The sequence below is a fragment of the Caretta caretta genome, chromosome 11 (assembly GCF_965140235.1).
Source record: "Caretta caretta isolate rCarCar2 chromosome 11, rCarCar1.hap1, whole genome shotgun sequence".
Taxonomy (NCBI): Eukaryota; Metazoa; Chordata; order Testudines; family Cheloniidae; genus Caretta; species Caretta caretta.
In genome coordinates, this window is record NC_134216.1 from 30,914,992 (window position 1) to 30,939,583 (window position 24,592).

The 24,592-nt window shown below is 40.2% G+C and overlaps 1 protein-coding gene across 5 annotated transcripts in view; it reads left to right on the forward strand.

Annotated features, from left to right (window-relative positions):
• GPD2 (glycerol-3-phosphate dehydrogenase 2) overlaps positions 1 to 24,592 on the forward strand; it is a 122,289-nt gene that overhangs the window by 18,712 nt on the left and 78,985 nt on the right. For all 5 annotated transcript variants that reach the window (XM_075117843.1, XM_075117841.1, XM_075117845.1 and 2 more), the window contains exons 2-3: positions 7,550 to 7,659; positions 20,088 to 20,259. In XM_075117843.1, the coding sequence (XP_074973944.1) occupies positions 7,558 to 7,659; positions 20,088 to 20,259 (274 nt within the window). In that variant the 5' untranslated portion in view covers positions 7,550 to 7,557. The remainder of the gene's footprint in view (positions 1 to 7,549; positions 7,660 to 20,087; positions 20,260 to 24,592) is intronic.

The following is a 24,592-nucleotide window of genomic DNA, read 5'->3' on the forward strand; positions in this document are numbered from 1 at the left end:
TTGTGACTTTTGTGTGTAGGTGTGTATCTGAACAGTTAATTGAGTCTGATTTTGTTTCTTTATTTTTATGTAGCATTTTTGCAGACACAAGCCGCAGAAAACTAGCATAGAAAAAAGAAAATACTGATAGAGAACTTTGTGATTTTTTTTTTCTTCACATGTATCAGACACTTTCTGTGTGATGAGGAAAAATTTTAGCTCTAGGCTGATGCACAAAGGATTATTTAATCCATAATGAAGAAAATGTAAAGGTCAGTTGAACAAAACCAATAGGTAAGTTATTGCTATCAACCTAGAAAAACTAGACTTTTCTGAAAATAGTGGGAAAATATTTGTTAAAATGCCCTAATAGAATGTGCTTCTTTAAGATTATGGTTCTCAAGTTTAGAAACCGCTGATAAATAATATAATGGGTAAAGTTGCCTTGGAAACCACTGTTTTTTAAATTGACTAGCACATAGATGTGGAAATGGGCATTACGATTTTTGTCAGCGTGTTCGTTAGTGTTCCAGCTCAAATTTCTCTACCTTTAATTCTATTGAATGAAAATGGTGTGCAGAATGTCAGTTCAAATATGTGCACAATCTTTGTTTCAAAATGATCTTGATAAATGACACATTTTCTTATTCTGCATGTTGCCTTCTTAAGGGGGTTCCATTTTCAGCTTACAGTTAAAAACTAATTAATATAAATCGACTTTTTAAACAACTTTTGTTCTCAATTAACTTCACGAGAATTCCAATTTAAACGAACGAGGCTGTTCAGTATCTATAAAAAGAGTTCACTTACATGCTAGAAGGGACATTGCTACAGGAAGACCATGCATAAGGCACTATTTTCATAACTAAAACTACTGAATTCTCATGGACTAATATTCTGAAGTTTACCATTTACACTTGTGAAAGGTTGACTCTGTTTAGATAGCCAGTATATTTAAATGTCCGACATAGGTTCCATTTCACTTCTGTTTCCAAACTGCTTTTCTCTTTCTTCCACGTTCTATTCTGTATGCACCCTTTGGGTGTAATCTTGGCCTTATTGAAGTCAGTGGGAGTCTTGCCATTGACTTCAGTGGGGTCAGGATTTCACCCTTGGTGTATTTTGCCTGCTGGTGAAGTTGACGCCCTCTGCTCTGGGGAAACCATAAGCAAAGTTTTCCCTAGTACTTTGTGTAGCGATGTGATATAACTACCTTAAGTGGAATACTTTTGTTAGTGCAAATGTATCATTTTTAAAAAGTAAGATTTGCATTGTGTTAAGATTTGCATTGTCTAGTTTTCTGTGCTTTTTCCTCTAAAGATGTAGATGTCTGATTCTGTAAGCCACAGCGTGCTTTCAGCTCATTCGAAGCAGTGGGTATTGGGGATGCTAAGGATCTTGTAGGGTGATACTGGTAGCTAGCTACTATTTATTTACCATAAACTACTGCACTGAGCTGAATTCTCAAGTAAATTGTCGATCCTTGATATACACTACTTGAATATATATGAATGGGAAAAATATAGGTTTCATGATTTAGAAATAAATCACATTTTATAAAATGTGTTCAATTACATAAAAATATAAACCATATAACAACAGCATAAGGAATTGCTTCCATTTATTCTCTTTATGGTCAGTTCATTCTCAGACAATGTAGGCTGATTTTTGCCTGGTGTTGGAAGATGCTAATTTGTTCTTTTTTTAATTCACTTGGATTCTAGAACATATTGTGTTCCCAGAACAAGCATTTACAAGTTAGAGATTCATTACGTTTTCTGAAGTGATTTCACTCCTGCTGCATCAAATGTGTGAAACTGCTTCCACATTAACGTGGGACTACTAGTTTACAAACGGAATGCTTAATTATTCTGGCTACTGAAGAAAGTTTACAGTAGGAGTAGTAGTACATGGACTGCTTTGATAATGGTTATACATTCACTGAAGCTGAATTCTCCGTTTTCGTAATTCCCTACAAACAAAAGATATGTTGATGATGGCAATATAATTTTTCTAGTTGGGCACCTTAATTCTTTTTGAGTATTGGATGTTTTACTTATGTTGATTGTTTCTCTTCCTTTCCATCATAAAACGTTCCAAAATTCCTGCACTTCTCTGCAGCAGTCACATTTTGAAACCACTATGAACTAAGATATTAGGTTTACCAAAACTATAACTGGAAATAGCAAATCCAGTAAGGTGGTGTGTCTGGTAGTGAAGGCAATTGTACTTCAGTGATACACAAGTAAGGATTTCAAGGACTTCTTTTGTTTAATTGGGTAGTTAAGATTGGAGAAAATGAGGTGATTTGAATGCATGGCAGAACCTTTTAGAGGTTACTAGCTTCAAGATTTCAGCAGGTTTTTGTGGTGTCTATATTATCTATCTCCATAGCATCTGAGCATTAGTGCAACACCTCTGCACCCTACTTTTCTTTCTAGTTAACAAAACAACTTACTTTTCCTCTAAGATGTTTCTTTAACTGTTTTCTATGCCTCCTCTCCTGCATTGTGGTGAAAGAGAAAGATGGGCTGCTCTTTACGTGGCCACATTGAGGGAGTATATGTGAATTTAATGAAAGAACAAGTGATAGACTAATTGCACTAAAGAGGTTGGCAACATCACTGATGGAAGTTTTTAAAAGCAAATCTGCTGCTTTTCTGTCCATCCTTATGAGAGAAGTCATTTATTTCTAGGCTGTGGTTCAGGAAATTCTTAATCTATCAAGTCAGGAGGCATGCCTTGGCATGTATTTCAATACAGATGAACTCACTTACTTACTTTTCCCCTTGCCTCTGCCACAAATATGTTGCAAAACTGATTGATAAACCTTATTGGCAGGAGCTGTTCACATGAGGTAATATACTTGAGTCATCCAAGAGTATTCTGCTTGCCTTTTTCTTTCATTCTTTCAGTACATAGATGGATCTAGTGACTTATCCTCTTGCTGTTTCTCACACTGACACAATGTTATGAGTTAGACTATTACTAGTGGATGCATGTCATAAAGACCTGATGCTTTGGCATGGATGTATGCTACCACTGATGTGTACTACTCTTATGGAATCCGAGTTTATCTTCACTATATCTCAAGTGTTTTTCGTAACTTGAGTTTTGTCCACACACAGACCTTTGGGTGTGGTGGTGCTTTTAACTCAAGTTACTTGGCCTATCAAGGGATACAGGCTACAGTTCAAGTTAGCACAACTTGTCAGTTGCTAACATGACTTTTCTGCAGTGTGGATGCCAGTTCTGCTTGAGTGCTGGTACTCCTCCAATGCCTTCCCACATTTCTTACCATGTGCCCAGAAAGGACGGACAAGTTCTCCTGCAGTTCACTGGGAAATAATTCCTAAAGTAGCTCATCTTAGTGCATTGCAAAGAACCATGGGATATGGTCCAGAAGTCAGTGTGGATGCAGCAGCTTAACTGTTACTTCACAGCATGATCCCTCTTACTCAGACTAGGCTACCTCGAAGTAATTGGAGTACAGATACTCTCTTGAGTTAACTCTGCTGGGAAAACATAACCTATAGGTGTGTCCCCAGAACTGGACTAAGATATCGCAGACTTTGTGACAGCAGTGGCCAAATTGGACTCCCAGATTATTGGGACCGAAGTTCTGAGCAGTGCTCTTGAGGGTTGTTTTAACCCTTTCAAGAGCATTTCTGGAAAATGTTCCTGGAGCTGTCTACTGCATAGCCTTTCCCTCTGACGTGTTAAGTAGAAAGAAGTGGCTATGTGATTTTTATCAAAATTGTTTCTGTATTGTTTCATCCTAAATGCAGAATGAAATGCATCATGCTATTGTTGAGGTAGGGTCAGGGAAGCTGACTGTAACTAATTTGACATGCAGTCAGTAAATAATTTGGACTAAGTGTGTTTTTTTTTTTAAAAGCATCTAATGATTTTTGGGTGTCTCAGTTTTCAGGTGCCTAACTTGAGACACCGTAAAGAGGCCTGATTTTCAGTAAGTGCTTTTACAGGGACCCAACCTTTATAATAAAGTCAAACCTCTATAAATATGTGCACTGCAGAGGAGCCCAGACACCAAGATATGAAACCCAGCCTTGTTGGTGACTTTTCTTCTGAACTCCTGAGAGTCCCATCCATATAGGCCCACCTTGGAGGAAACAGGCAAATAATTTAACTTTTTTGCTTCTAATCTTAGATTTGCAGTTTTTCTTTCCATGTTCCTTTATACTGTTGAGAGAATGATATTCTTGTTTACAATATGTATCTAGATGATGTTTGTTATCATTAGAACACACACAAAGACCAATGCTTGTTTAAAAATGGCTTTCTGACCGTTAGTTCTCAGTTCAATATATCATAGAATATCAGGGTTGGAAGGGACATCAGAAGGTCATCTAGTCCAACCCCCTGCTCAAAGCAGGACCAATCCCCAATTTTTGCCCCAGATCCCTAAGTGGCTGCCTCAAGGATGGAACTCACAACCCTGGGTTTAGCTGGCCAATGCTCAAACCACTGAGCTATCCTTCCCTGTCAAGTTGAACTAGGAGGCATGGTGATTTGGAACTGAGTGACCTTATTCAACATGTCTTTAAAACATCTGTACCGTGTCCTTCTCCCATACTATTGAAGAGACTGAAGTACCTTTGTCTAGCACAGGGGTCGGCAAGCTATGGCACGCTTGCCAAACACGGCACATGAGCCAATTTTTAATGGCACGCTGCTGCCTGCCGGACCCAGGCAGACAGCAGCGTGCTACTAAAAATCCTGCCAGGCCCGGCCTGCTCTTTTCCACCCACCGCGATCTCCTTGCAGGGCAGGCAAGCTTCCCCCTCCCCCTGCCTCTTCCCTCACAGTACGGCGTTCCTGCCCCTCCTCTCCCTCCCTGTGGCCAATCAGCTGATGGCCCTTGCTACGGAGGGGGAGAGGTGAAAGTGGGGGAGACATAAAAGCGGAGCCGCAGCGCCTCTCTCTCTGCTCCGGGGACCTTAGGGAAGGGGGGTGGAATCGGGGCATATCCCTTCCAGCTCCCTGCTGTGAGCCGCTCAGGGCAGGGGGCTGGGAGCACCCCCACGACCCCAGCCCACATCCCCAGCCCTCTGCCCTGACCCCTACACCCCCTCACACACCCCCAACCCCAGCCCTGACTCCTGCACTCCCCACACATACCCCCATGCCCTATGCCTTGACTCTTGCACCCCCCACATCCCTACTCCCACCCTGAGCACCAAATGGGAGCTCCTGCACCCCCCCTCCCATTCCCAACTGCACCCCTCGCACCAAATGGGAGTTACCCAGGTAAGCGCTCCACACCCAAACCTCCTGCCCCAACCCTGAGCCCCCTCCTTCATTCTAGCTCCTGGCCAGACCCTGCACCCCAACCCCCAGCCTTCTCCTTCACTCACAGCCCTGTTCTCAGCACACTCCCACCCTCATCTCAGTGCAGAGAGAGGAAGAGAATGGCTAGAACCAGGGAGAAGGTAGGTACCCACTCTATGTGGGCAGGGCTGGGATCCCAGGCCGGCAGTGAGCTGACGGGGGCCGGCAACCGGGGCCCTGGCTGGCAGTAGCCGGTGGATGGAACCCTAGACAGACAGTGGGCTGAGCTGCTCAGCCCACTGCCAGTCTGGGGTCCCGGCTGCAGGCCCCGCTCAGCCTGCTGCTGCCCTAGGTGAACAGAACCCCAGACCAGCAACGGGCTGAGCGTGTCAGCGGCGTAAGATCAGCATTTTAATTTAATTTTAAATGAAGCTTCTTAAACATTCTGAAAACCTTGTTTACATACAACAATAGTTTAGTTATCCAATATATAGACTTAGAGAGAGAGACCTTCTAAAAATGTTAAAATGTATTATTGGCACGCAAAACCTTAAATTAAAGTGAATAACTGAAGACTCGGCACACCACTTCTAAAAGGTTGCTGACCCCTGGTCTAGCAGATGGCTAGATAGGAAATAAACAAACATGTAAATGGAGATGTACAGTATATTTTTTAGATGTCTAGTCTAATCATATTTACAGGATTATACAAATCACAGTCCTCTGTCACTCAGGATTATTTCTGCAGGTGCTTGACAAGAAAGTTGTCATTATCAAAAGCAATTACATATACTCAGTTTAAGAGAACAGACATTGAGATCATAAGATCTATCGTAGTTGGAGAAGGAAAAGATTTACTAGATTATAATATCGTGTCATTCACTATACCCTGCCGAGTTTCCTAAAAGGGCAGAAAATTGTGACTTCATACAAAGCTTTAAACTTTTACTATTCCAAATCTCACTATGGAGTCAGTTCCATTCATGTAGGGCATGGACAAAGAACACTTTCCTATCCAAACAACTTTGACTGACTTCTAGTTACTGCTCCATTCTCACTCAGCCCATATTTTTTCTTTTGTGAGTGATGCTCTGCTGGTCCTGAGGAAAAATGGATAGGCTACGCCTATTTAGGATTTAGAGACAGTCCTGCATTCAAACATTGTTCTCTAAGAATGTCTGACACACAGTCCTAGTCTTCTGTCTCAACATCTAGGAGGTGGAGTCCTGCACTTCAAATCTACCCTTCTTCACTTCTTTTTGAACTACTGTGTCTTGTCTGTTGCCTTTACCACTGCCTCCCCTTGGTGGTTTGTTGACCATTAGTGACCCCTCTCTGCAGCATGGCTTGATATAACAAGCATTCATTGTCTGTTAGGCCACTATTCTTCTTGCCTATCATTCTTGGGTGGCAATCGGGGGGTGCAATCAGAATTTTCCTAAGAAGGTTACTTTCCATGTCCTCATTGAGCTGCTGTATCCCTTTCTGGAGTGAGCACGGAAGTGGAAGAGGCAGCATGAGGAGATGGTTGCCTTGGGTTCTGGAAAGCAGGAAGCTGGGTCCAGGAGAGTCCCAGGGGCTGCAGTCCGAGGAGGAAGCCACCTTCCCCATCTCCAGGTCCCCTCTCCTCCCTCTTTCCATGCCGGAGAGTCTGGAGAGACCATGAATTTGTGATAGCCTATGGTAGAGGAGGTCCCCGAGGTTCCCGGCTCTGCCTCCTTGCCCTCATTTATGCCCCGGGTGGCAGATTAGAGTGCAATCCTGTTGGGCAAATGGGGTTGTAAAAAGGAGCTGGACAACGAGGAAGGATCGCTAGTGGTGGTCTTTGCAAAAAGGGAAAAAAAAGGCGAATTTGTTTGCAAAGTGTACTCAGTGGCTAGTTCTGGGCTGGAGTTTACCTGTCAACCAGTAGTAGTGGGAAGTTTTAGTTGTGCTTAGGATGTTTTATGGCAAAAGCAGCTGCTTCTGCTCATAAGTACTTGCCTACAGTTGAGATAGGTACTAGGTGTGTAAATTAGTAAGTACATTTAAATATTTCTATACACTTTCCTCACTTATTTTCCTCTAACACACACACTTCCCAAGGATTTTTGCTCCTATCTTCTTCCCGACTTTCTATACTGATAATATTACAACCAAAATCATTAATCTAATATATTGTTATCCCCAAATATTATATGCTCAGCACCAATTCTAATTGTAATTAGTGCTTTATTCTAGACAGTCTAAATTCTAACATGGGTGAAACATATTAATTTTACTCTTTTCTTTTTTATAGAGTAAAAAATGGCATTTCGTAAGGCAGTAAAAGGAACTGTTCTCATTGGAGGAGGTGCCATAGCAACAGTTTTTGGCCTCTCTCAATTTTCTCAGTATAGAAACAAACACGTAAGTATTAATTATGATTTCTGATAAAATATGAAACTTAAAATCTGCTAAAGCATATGTTAGGTTTATATGAATAGCTTTGTTTGGATATGAATTCCAAGGGCCTCTGAGCTTGATTTGGTTGGAACTAATTTAGAGTACTGTATTAATGACGTTTCATTGCTTTAAATCTTTGAACAGTAAGAAAACATGGACATTATTCTTGTAATCGTTTTAACATTGACGCTTTAAACTTCCCATAAAAATGCTTTTGAAAACTTCCTCATCTCCTGTTGAGTTCATGTGGGGTAGGTTTTTCTTCACCAGTACGGGTAACAGAATAGAGTAGGCCAATATTTTCAAACTCAGGCTTGTCTACATGATCCCTGGTGCACACTAAAGGTTCCCTAGTGCGCTCTAACGTAGTACTGATTAAAACAGCACTGTGTTAAAATGCACCAGCAGGATCTACGTGGACCAATTAATGTGTAACTCGTGAGTGCACTTTAGAAATGACATCCCTGTAGAGTGCATTACCCCATGTGTGTAGATGAGCCCTGTTCAGCAATCAGATAAGCAATTAAGTGGTTTGATTTTCATGGGTGCTGAATATTCCCAGTTCTCTCTTGCTTCAGAATGGGAGTCCTGACTGCTCAACACCTCTGAAAATCAGGCCACTTACTTTGGGGACTGGGTCCAATTCCCACTGAACTTAATACAAAGATTTCTGTTGACTTCCAGGGTTAGGTGCTTAAATTTAGGCACCCATCTTTGAAAACTTTGGTCATTGTCAAAATCCAAGAGGCAGAACAGACTCCTTTCCCCCCGTTAATTAAAATGTTGACAAAACAAAATCCTAGAATGGGAAAGGCTGTCTGTAAGGGTACTTTTGGACAAAACAGAGACATTAAAAAAAACAAAACAACCCAGTGGGTTGCTGGTTTCACTTTGTGGATCGATTCCTAACATTGTAGGAAATGGTTGTATTTTCTCCTTTCCTAAAAGGAGGAGCAGAGCTATTGGTCTCTTCCCTCTTTCCCCAAGGAGGCTCAGGAGTGGAGCCAGTATGGGAGTGCTTGTGTGAACAGAGGGGTTATGGGGTGTTTGGACTGGTCTTCAGCAGAGCTGGTGGTGACTAAGTACCAGTCAGCACAATCCACTCACCACTCTGCCTTCTATGCAGATAATTGTATACAGTAACTGGCTTTGTGCAGTGCTATGGATTTATAAATATTCTGGCCTGGCCTGGGCATCTGTGGATGTAGAAATTTGCCTAGTGGGCTTGTCCTTAGTGCGGGTTGCAAGCCTGGCAGCTCCCCTTTTCAGAGTCTCTGCCATTCACCAACTTTCTGTTAACTCTGCTCAGTCTGAGTAGGTAGAGTGGGCAGCTCTCTGATCCCACTAGCCCCAGTCTGGGCTTGAAAATAGAGCCTGATCCCTAGAAATCCTTTTGGATTATATCCAATTCATTTAGCAAGATGACTGGGTGCTAAATTTGTATATTGTTTTTCACAATATATGTGTAGCCAGCTGCTTGCTTTAACCTGCTTGCAATATAATAGCTTGCCATGGACAATTAACATCTCATCTTTTACTGTATGTTAATTTTTAAATTTGCTTGATTTGAATGATAAAATAAGATATGGTTTTGGTTTTAATGGTCTAATGCAGGAGCAACAATAGTTGACTGTAGACAGCTTTCATTTAGTACCAGGAATACTTTGTATTAATCCAGAAACTTTTCTGTGTGCGTGTGTGTGTGTGTGTGTGTATGTGTGTATATATATATGTATATGTATATATATATATAAAAAAATAAAGAAATAGTAGAATGGATGCAGGAATAAGAGATTGTGCCCCATGACATGAGTAAAGTTGGAAAAAGGATAGTCCTGGATCCTTGTAACTTCAGATATAACGTAACAGGAAGTGTATTGTAAAATAGCACATTTGGATCGTATGTTCAGTTCAACTGCTGCATCTGTCTTATACTAGTTGGTGTTTATTCCAAAGATTCCCTGGGGTCTTTATCAGGAGTCTGCCTGAATTAGTATACTGTAACATTTTAAAGCTTAGACCTTCAAATAAACCAAATACATAGGATGCTTCAAATAAACTTCAAATGAACCAAATACATAGGATGCTAATACCAGTTAGGATTGTAACTAGAGCCAGGCAAATTTTTTTGGGCAGAGAAATGTCACTAGGAAAAAAAATTGATCTCCCCACCCCCCAAGTTGATATATTTTAATTCTTCATTTTGAAACAACTTAGTGTTTTCAAGTTTGACAGTAACAAACAGAACACAAATGTAGAAAACACTCAAAGAATCAAATTGACTAGAAAATCTAAAATATTTAATTCTGAGTCTACTGGAAAATTTTGTTGGATTCAAAACAATTTTTCTGAGTTTAGAAGAAAATTTCGTTTCTATTGAAATTGAATGAGATTATTTAATTTATTTTATATATATACTGCCCCATTTTGGAAGAAAAACCAGACCAAAAAATCCATTATTTACTCAGCTCTAATTGTAACAGATTAATTACATACATGGATTTTTATGAAATTGATGTCCCAAAATTCAGGGAATTGCTCCCTTCTCCATTAAGACTCGAAATCATATGGAAATCTATTTTCTGGGATGGATGTGACCCTAATGGCCAAGTGAAACATTGGCTTGTGACCTGATCTGTGAAGCTACTGCAAACTGTGGGGTTGTCCTAAAAAACTTCTCTGAAAAATTCTAGCATATTTATAAGCAAGGAGTGTGGCAAGTGAACAACATATAATTTTTCATGCTTCCATGTTGTAGTAACTTGCACATTTGCTCTGTGATGTCCTTAAAAATTACTTCCTTAAACACCCAATGGAGGGCAGCAGGTGGGACATAACTGGAGGGATTGACACAATGGAGAACAGCTCATTTACAGTGTTGACATATCTAAGCTGTGAGCATATCCCACAGCAAAACTGTCCTCTCTTTAATAATGCCTGCCAATCAAATATATGGTAGGGCGAAGGATTTTTCCATCTACAAGAGCCAGGAAAAGATGTTGCCCCAAGACGCATACTAATTGGCTACACATTGTAGTAAATCTGTGGCTTTTTCAAAAATGGAATTTATCACACAGTCACAGAAAACCTAAATTAATATGCATATGGATTTCCCCTTATCTGTAAGAATGACCTCATTTACTCTGTGGCAAGTTGTACCTCAGTGCTATGGCAAGGACTCGGGATTCTGTGGCACTCTGATGTGGCAAACTGAAATGTCTGCGGCAGCCAGCATCAAGTTGAACATGAACAAATTGAGGTCTTTAATATGAAAAGGAATAAGACAATCAGTACAGCAGCTCTTGTTAATTTTGATACAAAATGTAATTCATTTTACATTGTTTCCCACATTCAGTGTTTCAAATTTTTGTATTGAAATCACACAGCTGCACCATAGAAATTGTCAGGTGGAAGCTAGAGGCTTTGGCAGCTGGGTTGGGGAGATTTGGGGCTTTTGGAACTTGAGAAGTTGTGGGAGGACGTTTTAAATTCTTAATGAGCACATTAGCTGCCTAAAATTTCTGCTAAAAATAATCTGCAATGGTAGTTTATTTTGGCACTTAAATTAGCACAATTAGGTTTCAGAGTCAACATGAATGAGGCAGTTAACCTCAACTATGTTTACAGACTGCCTACAGATTCACGAAGAAATTCTTCAGTGGTTTATGTGCTGTTCATGGTTTTCTTCACAACCATTGGCAATAGGAAAAATAATTTAACCCTCCCCTGTCAGATTCTGGAGCACAATTACCCAGTAAAGAATGGTATTAGGAGTAAATTCTGTAGCTGTAGTATCACGGAATACCTGTGGTCCTGGGAAAATTGCACCAAAAGCTGCTGCAAGTGATTCCCTCTTCTTTTTCAAACCATCACTGTATAAGCATTGATTTGTGCAGCAAAAGACAAATTAATCACCAGGCTTAACTCATGGACATGGAGCTGCTTTGTAATAATTTCTGAATATTGGTCACTAGGATATTTCCTGTATGAATATATTGATTTAGTTTAATAGCAGGCTCTGAGGAAACAAGAGGGAGGACACTGGCTCAAGATAAGGCACACCAAGTAAACACTTAAAGGTTGTTACAGGACAGTGGGAAAGCCATTGGCTCAGAGGATACTGGCTCAACCTCCTGTGCAGCCTACCAAACTTGTTTGGAGAAGCAGGGCCAAAAGTTCAGGAACTGATGGACATAGAACTTGGGCTGGATAAAAACAGCCTGTTTCTAGAGAGCAAAGTTGTTGGGGAGCTCTTCAGACTAAGGCAGGCATCTGCTGGGACATCTGAAGCAGCTAGGCCTGCCTTAGCTACTGTCCGCAGATGGGGAGTCTATATAGGTAAGATAGACATGCATGTAGACTGTTTTAAAAAAATCCTTTTTTCCCCATCCTATGTTTTTCCCTGCTATTGGAAAGAAACAATACTTTGTTTTCAGAACACTTCTGGTCACTGTATTCACCACTGGGAATAGACTCCTGAAGGGAAGAGCTGCTGGCATAGAACCCAGTTGCACCCACTGGTTATGCACAGGTGATATTCTAGGTTCTGAAGCCTAGGACTCAGTCTGAGAGTTGGAGAATTGCAGAATTCAACCCTAGGAGAGGGAGATGCATGAGGCCTGACACCTGAGGGGGTTGTACTCTGAGACCAGAATGGAGGTAGAGGTGCAGCTAACCTTGTAACTGTGTTGCTGATGGTCACAAATGGAACCACAGATGTGGCCTGTATTGAAGATATTGACTAGATTTTCTTTCCTTGTGGCTGGCTCACTCTCTGTTTTTTCTCATGCCTTCATGGTAACATTTCCGTCCTTTAAAGCAGTTCTTTCTGCTATTGTGATGTCTGCCATTTTGGTCAACGCACTGGGGTTGCACCAGGGATCCCAGAGCTAAAAGCATGAGTTTCTGCAGCTTGAGTTAAAGACCAAGGCCCTGTATGTATGACTTGTAAGAGACTTGCATTCTCTGTCGAGCTGGCACAGAGGCTGATGTGTAATAAACAATGACCATTACACTATCAGGGTATGTGAATCTGGATGGGGCTAATAGGGTCACTCTATTAGGGTGAATATTTTGCTTGGAAAAGGAAACAGATTCTTTTTTTAATCTTACTCTTACCAAATGATGGCATCTTACCAAACCTATGAGTTTGATGATGTAAACCTACCTAGAGATAATACAGGGCAAATTATCATCAGAAATGCTTACTTTACAATTACCAGATTACTTTAGAACTCCAAATTCAGGCCACCAAACTAAATTTGTTCTCCCAAAGAATATAATCAAAACCATTCAAGGAACTCTTCCCCGAGAAATTGTAGATATAAACAGCAATCGCTTATTTCGGTAAACACAAGTGTTTGCTGCCAAACGAATAACATTATTGCAGATGGAATCCCTGTATGCAGCTTTCCTTCGGTCTCCCATTTAATTGACAGCAAGATGAATCAATATCAATTTTGAGTGAGCCAGGCACCATGCTGTATGTACACTAATACGGTATCTGTTTAGGACTTTATATCAAAGGATCTATTCTTTTACCTGGGTATAGCTGTGAAAATATTCAGCTGTACACACTGACTGTCGCCCTTTGAGTGCTGAGTCTTGTTTTTCTGGCAATATTATGTCCAGCTGAACATGTTGAAATTGACACAACTCTTTTGGTGAAGGGAGGGTGATAATGGTTAAAGGATCTTACCTTGTCTATTGTATAGAACTAATTTAATGAGGGGCAATTTTTGAATTAAAAAAATAAAACAAACTTGCATGTACTGTAGAGACATGAATATAAATAGTAGCGGATAGCTAGAAATGGATACATTTCTGACTCATTCAACCATCCATACAATTTGGTTCATCTGTCATTCTGTGGCCCCATTTCAGCAAATCACTTAAGTTTAAGCGTGTGAGGAGTCCCATTTAAAGCTAAGCATATGCTTAAGTGCCTTGCTGAATTGAGGCCTCCAGTCAGAATTACAGATAATTTTGTTTCATGTGGAGGACTGCTGCAGAACTGGACCCTAAATATAATAAAATTCAGTGGGTAATAGACTTTAGCTAGAGTGAAGTGAAGCTTGCTGATAAAATTTCAATGACACACATCGAAGTGAGAGATTCTGCACTCCCAGCTCTACTTTGTGTAAAAGATGGAAGCTGCAGTGAATCCTACTGGTTCATTAAAGGTACCGTGGAATAGCATTGTATCAGAAACAGAACCAGAAGCTAGGATTTTGTCTCCTTCCTGCCCCTGCTCCCAAGAATAGATTTGGCTTTAAAGAAAATGTCATATTAAAAAAATCAAACTGGTGAATGTTTGTTTGCACAGTTACAATTCACATTGCTTTTATTTAAAATGTATTGATCTGATTTGTGTTTGACATGTGTAGCAACTGGTTAGCTAAAAGCAGTTTGTAATGTAAAAGCAGGGGAAATATTTTAGGTTGAGTGGGCCATTATAATTTCTCAAAATTAGGTTGTGAAATAGGCACATTAATTTTTACTTGACCTAGAGGAGGTATACAAATATGGTTAGTACCTCCTTAATTATAATAAATAGAATATGAAGCAATTTTACTTTAACTACTCCATTGATTGACTCGCATAATACACCAGCAACCTCTTTCATTCTCTTATGTATTAAGTAATTTGCATGAAATCCTACACACTATGCTCAAATTAATACTGTACATGATTACAGGACAACCTGATTGTTAATTGCCTGTGGTCTTTAAATACGCACTTTTTTCAGCAGTAGACACTAATTATTAGATCTTGTTTTCTGTTGCACCAGTAGTGACAACTGTGTAGAACATTTAAAAAAAATTTGCAAGTCTAATAAGGGTTTAAACATAGGGAGAAAGTGATCTAATCATTTTGAGTGGAAGCTATCCAAGGTTCATAAACCATGGAAGGCTGTAGATCGGGCTTCGGTCTAGTCAGTAGCTTGGGGATGTCGTGTAAACCATTATTTAGTCTTACACCCATGGGGATGTGTAGCAGAGAACTATAAGGCAAACAATAAACTATTTGTTAAAGGGACACCGAAGGTTGACATGCCTAAAGCTTAACATATTTAAAATATTATTGTATTGTCCTTCAGATCATGAAAATATCTGTCATGTGCCTTTATTTATTTTTTCTTTAGAAGCTTTTTAGGGAGGCCTTGCTCTGAGTCATTTCTACTACTACAGAGCTGATTGGCCACTTCAGAAAACTGTACCATTTGGTTGGTTATCTCAGGGAACCCTTCTCATCAGGATTAGGGATGAAAGATGTCTCTAACAGCTATAATTCACAGGCAATAGAGCAGGAGACAATGAAGCTATTTTCTAAAATTGAGCAATTTGTGTAATTCGGTGCATTTAAAAAAAGATGTGCCTTCATGTTTGGAGGTCGTAGGCGTGGTCTACATGGTGAAATTGTCATGCTATTGTCACTTATAACTATATTGATTATAGGGCATTGAGGAAAGGCAGATACAAAGCATCTCAGCAAGTGGGAAGGGGTGGAAAAGCAGCATAATAGACAAGAACAGCTGCTCTTCAATGGTGGTAAGAAGATAGTATTTTGTAACTTAACCTAAACGCAAGTAACGTGTGCTGAGTTGTTAGAGAGTGAAGACCAATTAGATCTACTAGACTACACTCCTATAGTCCACAACTATAGGGTTGTTACCTACTATATGCATATACTTCAGTGCATTGTCCAATCAAATTCTAAATATCTGTGGGTTTCAACCATTTCTTTTGGAAGAATATTCCATAATCCAGCGTTTCCCAAACTGTGTTCTGCACAATGTGAATAGGTGTTCCGTGAAAGAATCGTAATTAAAAAAAAAAAAAAGGGTCTTGCACTTGATTTTTGTACTACTTTATACGTGCTTTCCAGTTAGAAATTATTAGTTCAAGTTATGTTAAATTTGTATTTTTTTTGTTTTATAAAATAAAATATATTTGAGCATAAATAATGCAATTTTTTAATTTGAAAACCGAATGACTACAAAATAATATTAGAAGTGTTCCATAAATATATACCAGGTGTTCCATGGCCAAAAAAGTTTGGGAAACGTTGCCATAATCTGTTAGGAAACTCTTACAATGTTCAGCCTAAATTTTCTCCTTGTTCACTTTAATCAATTTCAGTACTAGCCGCACCCACTTGTATTACCTAAATCAATTCTTTTGTCCTTGGCCTTTACCCCTCTGCAAAAACTTATAAGATATGTCTACGCTGCAGTCAGAGGAGTGGCTGACTTTTGATCTATCTAGCTCAAGTTACAAATGCAGTGAAGCTGCGGCAATGTGGGTGACTGCTTGAGTACATACTTGGAATCTGGAGTGGGCTTGTACACCCCATGCTGACTCAGCTTCGCTGCTATTGTTACTCGAGCTATAAAAATTAGAGATAACTTTGGTATGTCTACATTTGCTGCAGTCACACTTCTGAGTGAAGTGTTGATTTTACCATAGGCAGTTTTGTGACATACATGTTTTTCAGCAGATTGAGAAAAAAGATATGGGGTCTCTTAATTTATTTTCTTCTACTGCTAATCATTTACTCCTGCTCCCACATAAACATGAGTTTATTTTAAAATCAAAGTCATGATGCTTTACAATGTTAAAAATTAATTAAAATTTTGTAAAGCCCTCTGAAACCAAAAAGCAATGTCTGACCTAAACAAACAAAATGACATTACTTTTGACACCCCTATTTGTCTAATTTAGTTTGTAAGTATAATGAAGGAGGGATTATGTACTCGAACCTCGGTGGTCCTAAAAGATGAGCTGAAGCAGGGGATGGGGAAACATATTTTTTTCAAAAAAAAAAAAGCCAGAGCACAAAGCGCTGTGGCCTAGAGCTGAGTGTGTGTGGAAGGGGAGAGGAGTCATAGTGTTGACTACACAGGCTTTACATCACTGGGAAAAGCGTATGGCAGCTTTAAACTGGTACAGCAAAGGGCTCTTACCTTGCATGAGGATGGAACCCTGTATCTTTAAGTGACACGTACATCCTCTGGTGATGGAGAAATAGTAATATTATTCTTTCAGGTTCAGCTTTGGTAGACTGAATCCCTTTGCTGAATTGTGCATGTGTTTAGCTAGCTGTTTCCTAACTTTTTACTTAGAATGATCATTTATATAAATAGAACTTTAATGAAGTACGAGGCTGAACGTATTCAGCCGATAGGGAGGAGTGAATTTTTGGAAGCTATTCCAGCAAAGGGTCAGCAAAGTTACTGTTTCTAAGTTCTGATGCTTCACTTTCTGAAGAAAGAAGTGTTGTCACCTCACTTATATAAACTATTCTTCATATTACTTTCCTATTTATTTCTACTGTCTTTTATTCATTGTGCAAAAAATATAGCAATTCCAATATTGGAAACTGAATAGTTTTCAGATTGCAAAATTTAACACAACACACTTGGGCTGAAATCCTCATACCTTTCCAGCTCCCTTTGCACGAGGTGGGAGGGCTGGAGTGGCATAAAGCGGGCCTTAAAAGCCTGGTTGTGGCAAGGGAGGTTTTTCCTGGCACAGGCACTGTGGTAGACAGCTGTAAGGTTACCTCCAGAGGACTGTCATTGCAATATTAATGTGGGAGGGGCATGTTGGGGTGGAGCCACATCATACAGTGCTACAGAAATTCCAGGCAGCCCTGCAGCCCATAAGGAAACCAAAGGAGGCTGCAGTAACTTAGTTGGATTAGGGACTTCTTCAGCTCCTGGAGCAGCCCAGGATTGGATTCGGGAGGGTGCAAAGATGGCTTAAAACTAATTTAGCCCTCCTCCCTTTGGGCTGTGTGCTCTGGCTGCACCACTTAGACCAATGACTCTCAACATTTCCACATTACTGTACCCCCTTAAGGAGTCTGATTTCTTTTGTGTACCCCCAAGTTTCACCTCATTTAAAAACTACTTGCTTACAAAATCAGATCTAAAAACACAGAAGTGTCACAGCACACTATTACTGAAAAATTGCTTTCTCATTTTTACCATATAATTCTAAAATAAATCAATTGGGATATAAATATTGTACTTACATTTCAGTGTATAGTATATAGAGCAGTACAAAGTCATTGCCTGTATGAAATCTTAGTTTGTACTGACTTCGCTAGTGCTTTTTATGTAGCCTGCTGTAAAACTAAGCAAATATTGAGATGAGTAGATGTGCCCACTGGAAGACCACTGTATACCCCCTGGGGTATGCATACCCTGGGTTGAGAATCACTGTCTTAGAGGCATTGCACAAAATCTCAGTCTTGATGTAGAAGTACTTTACAAAGGTGTATGAATTGAGCCTTGCAATGTCTGTGTGAGTTAAGGAAGTATTACTCCTATTTTACAGGTGAAGAAATGGAGATACTCCAGAGAGCCAAATTTCTAAAAGTGATCACTAATTTTGGGTACTCAGCTTGCAATAATCTGATTTCCTGGGGGCTGGACTTGCAAAATTGTGTTTCAGATCAATGGGAGCTGCAGATATCAGCAACTCTGAAAATTAGTTGACAGTTTGGACACTCAAAAATTGAGATAACCAAGATTAGTGGATACTTCTGAATGTTGAATTAAATGATTTGCCCAAGACCATATGAGGTCTGCTAGAGCTGGGGATAGAAAACAGGTGTTGTAACTCACACTCCAGTACCTTACCCACAGAAGTATCCTTCTTGCCTTCAAGCACCCAGACATACTAATTATTTGCACATGCTTTGATTTGATGTTTTGTCCTCAAAATCCATTTCCTACACAACAAGTGATTATTCTGTTACGAAAAAGATTGTCAGCCCCTTCAGAGCTTGAAAACAATAGTTTGGGGAGTGACCCACTACCCAATTGTGTGCAACAATGAAGGTTGATCGTGAATAAGAATGTGAGAGGGAAGAAAGACAGGGCTGGTGCAGACAGCGGTATGAGAGAGCAAGCACGATTTCTTTTGTGGCCTTGCATCTTAATTAACTTGGGAATAATTATGATACCTGGCTACAGCCCACTGTACATAAAGTAATTAATATACTACATAGCAAAGGTGGATTACAACCCATAATGATGGTACTCATAATATAGATTATGAAGTGCACAACCAATAGTAGGATTTTAGGATACCCATAATTACAAGGGCTTTCAGACATCTGTTTAAACTGATATTAACCAAACCTCTTACCTCTAAGTAAAGTCTTTAGGAAATGGTCAATTTTTAAACTTCAAACAAAACCAAACCAAACCCCAAATAAACAAAAAAACAAAGCCTTCTGCCCATTTTGGTTAATTGACTTAGAAAGTTTGTCATTCTCTTTCACTAGGGTCATCAAGCTGAGAGCAAAGATGGGTCACTATAGAATATCAGACAATGATTGTCTTAGAGAAAATTATTATTCTGAAATCCATTAAAAGCAAACCAGAAATGGTCTATGAATACTGTCATATTGTTATGCTGTACCGCTAAAAAGGTAGCCATTGTATGATTTGAGAAATAAAAGCAAAGCAGGTTCAGGTTTTAAAAAAGGGGGCTGTGCATAGCTGATTTTCAATAATAAAAATGAGAAAACATTAGCTTATGTAACATTTATAGTCAGTTTTTTTTAATTAAACTTTTTTTCTTTGGGACATGGATGGATCACCTTCCTATCTGTTTGTACATCACCTAGCATAGTGGGGCCTTTGATCAGTACCACAATACAAATAATGCATTAATATTTTAATTTTCCATGAAAGCAACAGAAATAATATGACTACCCTCTGGTGCAAAATATTTCCTCCAATGGCTGCTGGATGCTCTGCAATGACTCTATAGCCTACTGGATTAAGTGTGTATTTTATATGCTAAAAGTACAGAGTTCTAATCCAATTCAGGATATATCTTTATTATAAAATCTTCAATACTCCCTTCTGGTATTTGCTACTGTATCTTGTTTTATTAATCCCTCAATAACTATGCAGGAGTAGCCAAGGTGAGTTAAATGAAAACTAACCCTTAACCTTTTAATGCTGTTTGTTACCTTTTGTATTTGCTAAAATATTTTCTATTAGATTTAAAAGTGACTTTGAATAAAAACACCTTTTTCTGATCAGTTTTCATGAAACTATACTGATTGTATAAAGAATATCAGTGGTATGCCATCAGTGTATACAAGGCATGCCTTATGTGGTCCAGGATGGGCTGTGCCTGCAGGACTATTCTGTCTGGCCCTCGAATGTGCAAGAGAGGTGCCATTTTGTAGCACAAAATAACACCCTGTGCACAGCCTGACCTCATATGCTCCATATGTGCGAGATTGTGCTCTGTGAAGGATGCCATTTTGCATACAACTGTACAACTGCATGGCTGACTAAAAATGTCATGGCACACCACTGAGGAGTAGACACAAATACTGTCTTGATTTTTGTGTCTTTTTAGGGTAAATTTATGTATGTTCAAGCAGCAGAACCTGTGAACATACCAATGAAAAATCACTTTCCTACCAGAGAAGATCAGTTCCTGGCTCTACAAAACACAAGTGAATTTGATGTGCTTGTTATAGGAGGAGGAGCAACAGGATGCGGCTGTGCGTTGGACGCTGTTACGAGAGGTGAGGCATGAAAGTATGAGCTTATTACAGTTAGAAAAAATTACCTACTATAAAAGTGCTTGCATGCAATTTAATATAAACTAATGAAACTGGATATTCAAACACAAAGCTGCTTTAAAAGGCAGCCTGCTGTCTTCCCCACTGCCTTCCAAAGACTTGATTATATAACTATCTTTGGATCCCAATGGCTAGTGTGAACTTGAAGGAAACTGAGTCCTATTTTGTTGTTATAGCTGTAGCTATATGGAAATGCATTTTTCCACACCATGTGAGCCATACTTAGAATGATTGGCTTAACCACTTCCAGCCTGTTAGTTGGGTATATCTTTAATTTAAAATGTGAGTCATCAAGGTTTGTGCAGGAGGACAATTACAGGAAAGAAAGAAGGAAAAGCCATACGGCAGTCTGCAGCCAACTTCATTCGAGAAGGAGAGGGCTGGGCATGAATTCTACATGAGCAATCGAATATGGTGTCAGTCCCCTGTTTTCTGTAGGGGTGTCATGTGAAAATGGTTATCAGCCATTTTTACATGTTTGGCGCATGTTAAATAGCTTTTACTCTTAGCACAGATTTAGATTAGTCTGTTTGAATTTTTCATTAAAACCTACCTATAGCATTCTGCTTGAAGATGCACATGGTAAGTCTCAGATGTTCTGCTCTCTTTCTTTATGGAAAGTTTTTTTTATTTTTTGTTTTGAAATTAAGGTGAATGGACATATTTTAATGCTAGATTAATGGTCTCCTAAAAGTATAATTTCTTGTTAAAATATTGGGGCAAAGTTTAGCTCCTGTTTAAACAGGACCAACACTTCTGAAGTGAATGGAGTTGAGTCTGCTTACTTGGGGTGAATTTGGACCTTGGATTTTAATTGATTGCTCCATTTTGGATTCAGCTATGTTTGCTATGTTTTTAAAGAGGAAAATCTCGACTTTTTTGTTCAGATTTTATACATCAAAAAAGATTGAAAACTAATACATAAATTAGCTGATCTATAAAATGTAAAAAGAAAAGGAGTACTTGTGGCACCTTAGAGACTAGCAAATTTATTTGAGCATAAGCTTTCGTGAGCTACAGGTCACTTCATCGGATGCATTCGATGTTATTGGTTAAAGAGATGGCCCAAGAGGTAATTTACAGGGCTCAACTCTACCTGGGTTTGGCCACAGCATGCTTCCCATCACTCAAACTTGAGTCTTTGGTGTTTTTCTCCTTTGACATCCAGGCCTTCATTAGATCCTGGTGCTTTTTTCTTTATTTCCAAAATGTGTCCCTTTCTTTCCATCCTGTCTTGATTTTTTTTCATCCTTGTAAGGTAACTTTATGTATGTTCAAGCAACAGAACCTGTGAACATACCAATGAAAAGTCACTTTCCTGAAGGAGAAGATCAGCTTGTGGCTCTACAAAACAAAAGCAACAGTGGTCCCTGCTCTCATGACTTCCCGTCTTGATTATTTCACCGTCTTCCTCTTCTCCAGTCTCCATCCCCTCCAGGCTCCAGTCTTTCTAAAATGTTACCATGTTCTTCCTTTCTTTCTGACAATGACTACTCCTCACCCTCTTTTATTGAATATCTGCATAGATTCCTTTTATAAATCCTGATTCCTGTACCGCTGAAATCAATGGGAGTATTTTCCATTGAATTCAAAGCGGGCAGGATCAGAGCCTTAATAGGAAGCTTCACCTCACCTGCAAAGCTCTCCACTACTATCCATACTACCTATTTTTCATTTTCTCCTGCTCTCTATACTTCTTGTTTCTCTTGACTGTGTTCTCCCTCTCTCCTACAGTTCAGACTTAGTGCTGCCTTTCATGCTGCTCTATAAAATTAGAACAGCTGCCCAAGAATATTTACAAAGCCCCACTCCCATTTATTATATGGGGATGTAGTAGGGACTTCTATATTAAGATGGCCTAACATTTTCTATAATAAATTATTCTTGTGACCGTTTTTTAAGAAGCTTGAGCTTCTCCTTTGTTTGGCTTTGATGTTTGGCAAGGAGAAAGCCCTCAGGCTAGAGAAGTAACGTTTTTTTGGTCCCATGAAATTCCGTGTAGGCTTCGGTGAGTTATAATCTGTGTCCCTTCTTTTGGTTGTATTTCTCAGAAAATTTTTGGCACTGAGCTGTTTTTGTGCATCTTGTGCTTAGGTTGTAAATTCTTAAGGATGCAAACCATTGCCTTTTTCAGCTTAGCTCTTCTCTGAGTGCTGGTCCCTATGTGTATTCCACACATGGGCATACATGGGCACCATATGCCTGAGTTTGGAGATTTCTAGCAAGTAGTGCCTGTTGGTCCGCGCTTGCATAGTTACTTTTCTCATGCTCCAAACTGAGGGTAGAAGGGGTGGTGCAGACCAACACCTCTCCAGTTCCTTCTTACCACTGCACAGCCTGAGTTGGAATCCTCTTGTGTCCACAGATTTCCTCTGCTTCTTAATGCACTTGTAAATAAATTGTAAATAGTTCTTAGTATTTTTGTATAGTTAGTTTTTAATCTCAGTAGAGTTTGTATAACAGTTTTTTCCTGTCTTGGGGAGTCTCTTCCTGTGGATAAAGACTGTGCCCAGAGTTTCAGGGTTTAAGAACTGCATCTCGTACCCCTACTTCTTCTCCATGAGTGATGAGCACCAACATTGCTTCTACTGTCTGGGAAAAGTGCACCTCTCTGCTAAGTGTGCAGCATTTGCTGCTTATTTCCCTCTTGAATCCGCAAGGCATGAGAGCGCCAACTGAGAAAACATCTTATAGAGAAGACTACGAGACCTCAGTCTGATCCAGGGCAGGGAGATCCCTCTTGTGGATCGGCTACAACTGAGGAGCAGCACCCCTCTGAGAATGAGCTCAGGAGTGGAAACCAAAGCTACTAAGCCCAAGGGGAGATGTCATCCAGGACTTCTCATGAAAGTAAGGGGCACTCTCATAGGCATAAGGACAGAGCACCTCCTTCCAGGTCTACTCCAAGAGAAGAGCTCCCTCCTTGACTCTGTCCAAGTTGGGTGAGTCCTTTTGCACAGGTCCTAAAGACTTATGCTTGCTTAGATCCTCTGATTGTTGAGGGTGAGATGTGAAGGAGAAAGGATCCGGTGGTACTGGTGTCAGCTTTGATTTGTAAGCTGAAAGATTGGCACCTACCGACATCATCTAAGAGCTTCCCAGTAGTCTCTTTGATGGTACTGACCCCTTCCAGAAGAAAACTGTCATCTATGATGACTGTGGATGTGCTAGATTCTTCAATTCTGACAACAGAACACCCTAGGCTCCTGGACGAACCAAAACTTGCACTTCAACAGAAGATATTTCATCCTTCCATACCTTCTTTTGGGTCCGACTCTTCTGAGACACATTGACACCAGAGGAGGAAACGACATAGAGGAGATGGGGATGTTCCTCGCCTCAGACCTTAGGCAGGAGTTTTCACTCATCAATACAGACAGCTCTGCTAGTTGAACAGGAGCTGGTCTTCTCTTCAGAGAAGTCGGAGGCTCCAGACAATCACTTGATCCCATGTAGGGAAGGGAGTTTGAATAGAGACGTGAGAAGATCTGGGGTCTTCTCCTCCACCTCTTTATGACTATCCAAGGGATTGGTGGTACCCGTTGCCATGGGGTCCACATCAATTTGCTGACCCTTCGTATTGGCCGTATTGGAGCCCATGCGATTGTACAGTATGTGTCTGGATCCGTTCTTGCGTCCCACGGTACCTTTCCCATCCAACACCTGCCAGCTTTGTCAGAGTATGAGGGAGAGATGATTGAACTGGATCTGGAGGTACTGACAGGTGTTTCATCTTTGTCGCCAGGTGAGGCAAGTGTCCATCTTCTCTGTCCCCTCCGATGACCACAGGCAATATCAGGAGCTGTTGTAAAGAGTGACTAATAGGTTCTACTATTCTACTTCAGGTTCTACTAGAGGAGGTCCAGGATACCAAAAATCATTTATTTGACCTTCTATAGCCATCTGGTGCCAGCAGTGTGGCCTTCCCAATAAACAAGGCCATCATGGACCCAGCTAGGTAGTCTGGCATGCTCTGGCCTCTTGCACCCCCACCCCAAAAGGGCAGAGAGGTGCTATTTTGTACCAGCCAAAGGAGTGGAGTTTCTTTTCACTCATCCTGTACCCAACTCCCTGTAAATGAAGTACTTCCAGAGTCCCAATATGGCTTCAGACCATCACGAGGTACCACCAACATGATTTTTGCAGCCAGGCAGATCCAGGAAAAATGTCAAGAACACCACCAGGACTTGTATATGGCCTTTATCGATCTGACCAAAGCCTTCAACTCTGTCAACCAGGAGGCTCTGTGATAAATTTGCTTGGACAGCCAAACTTT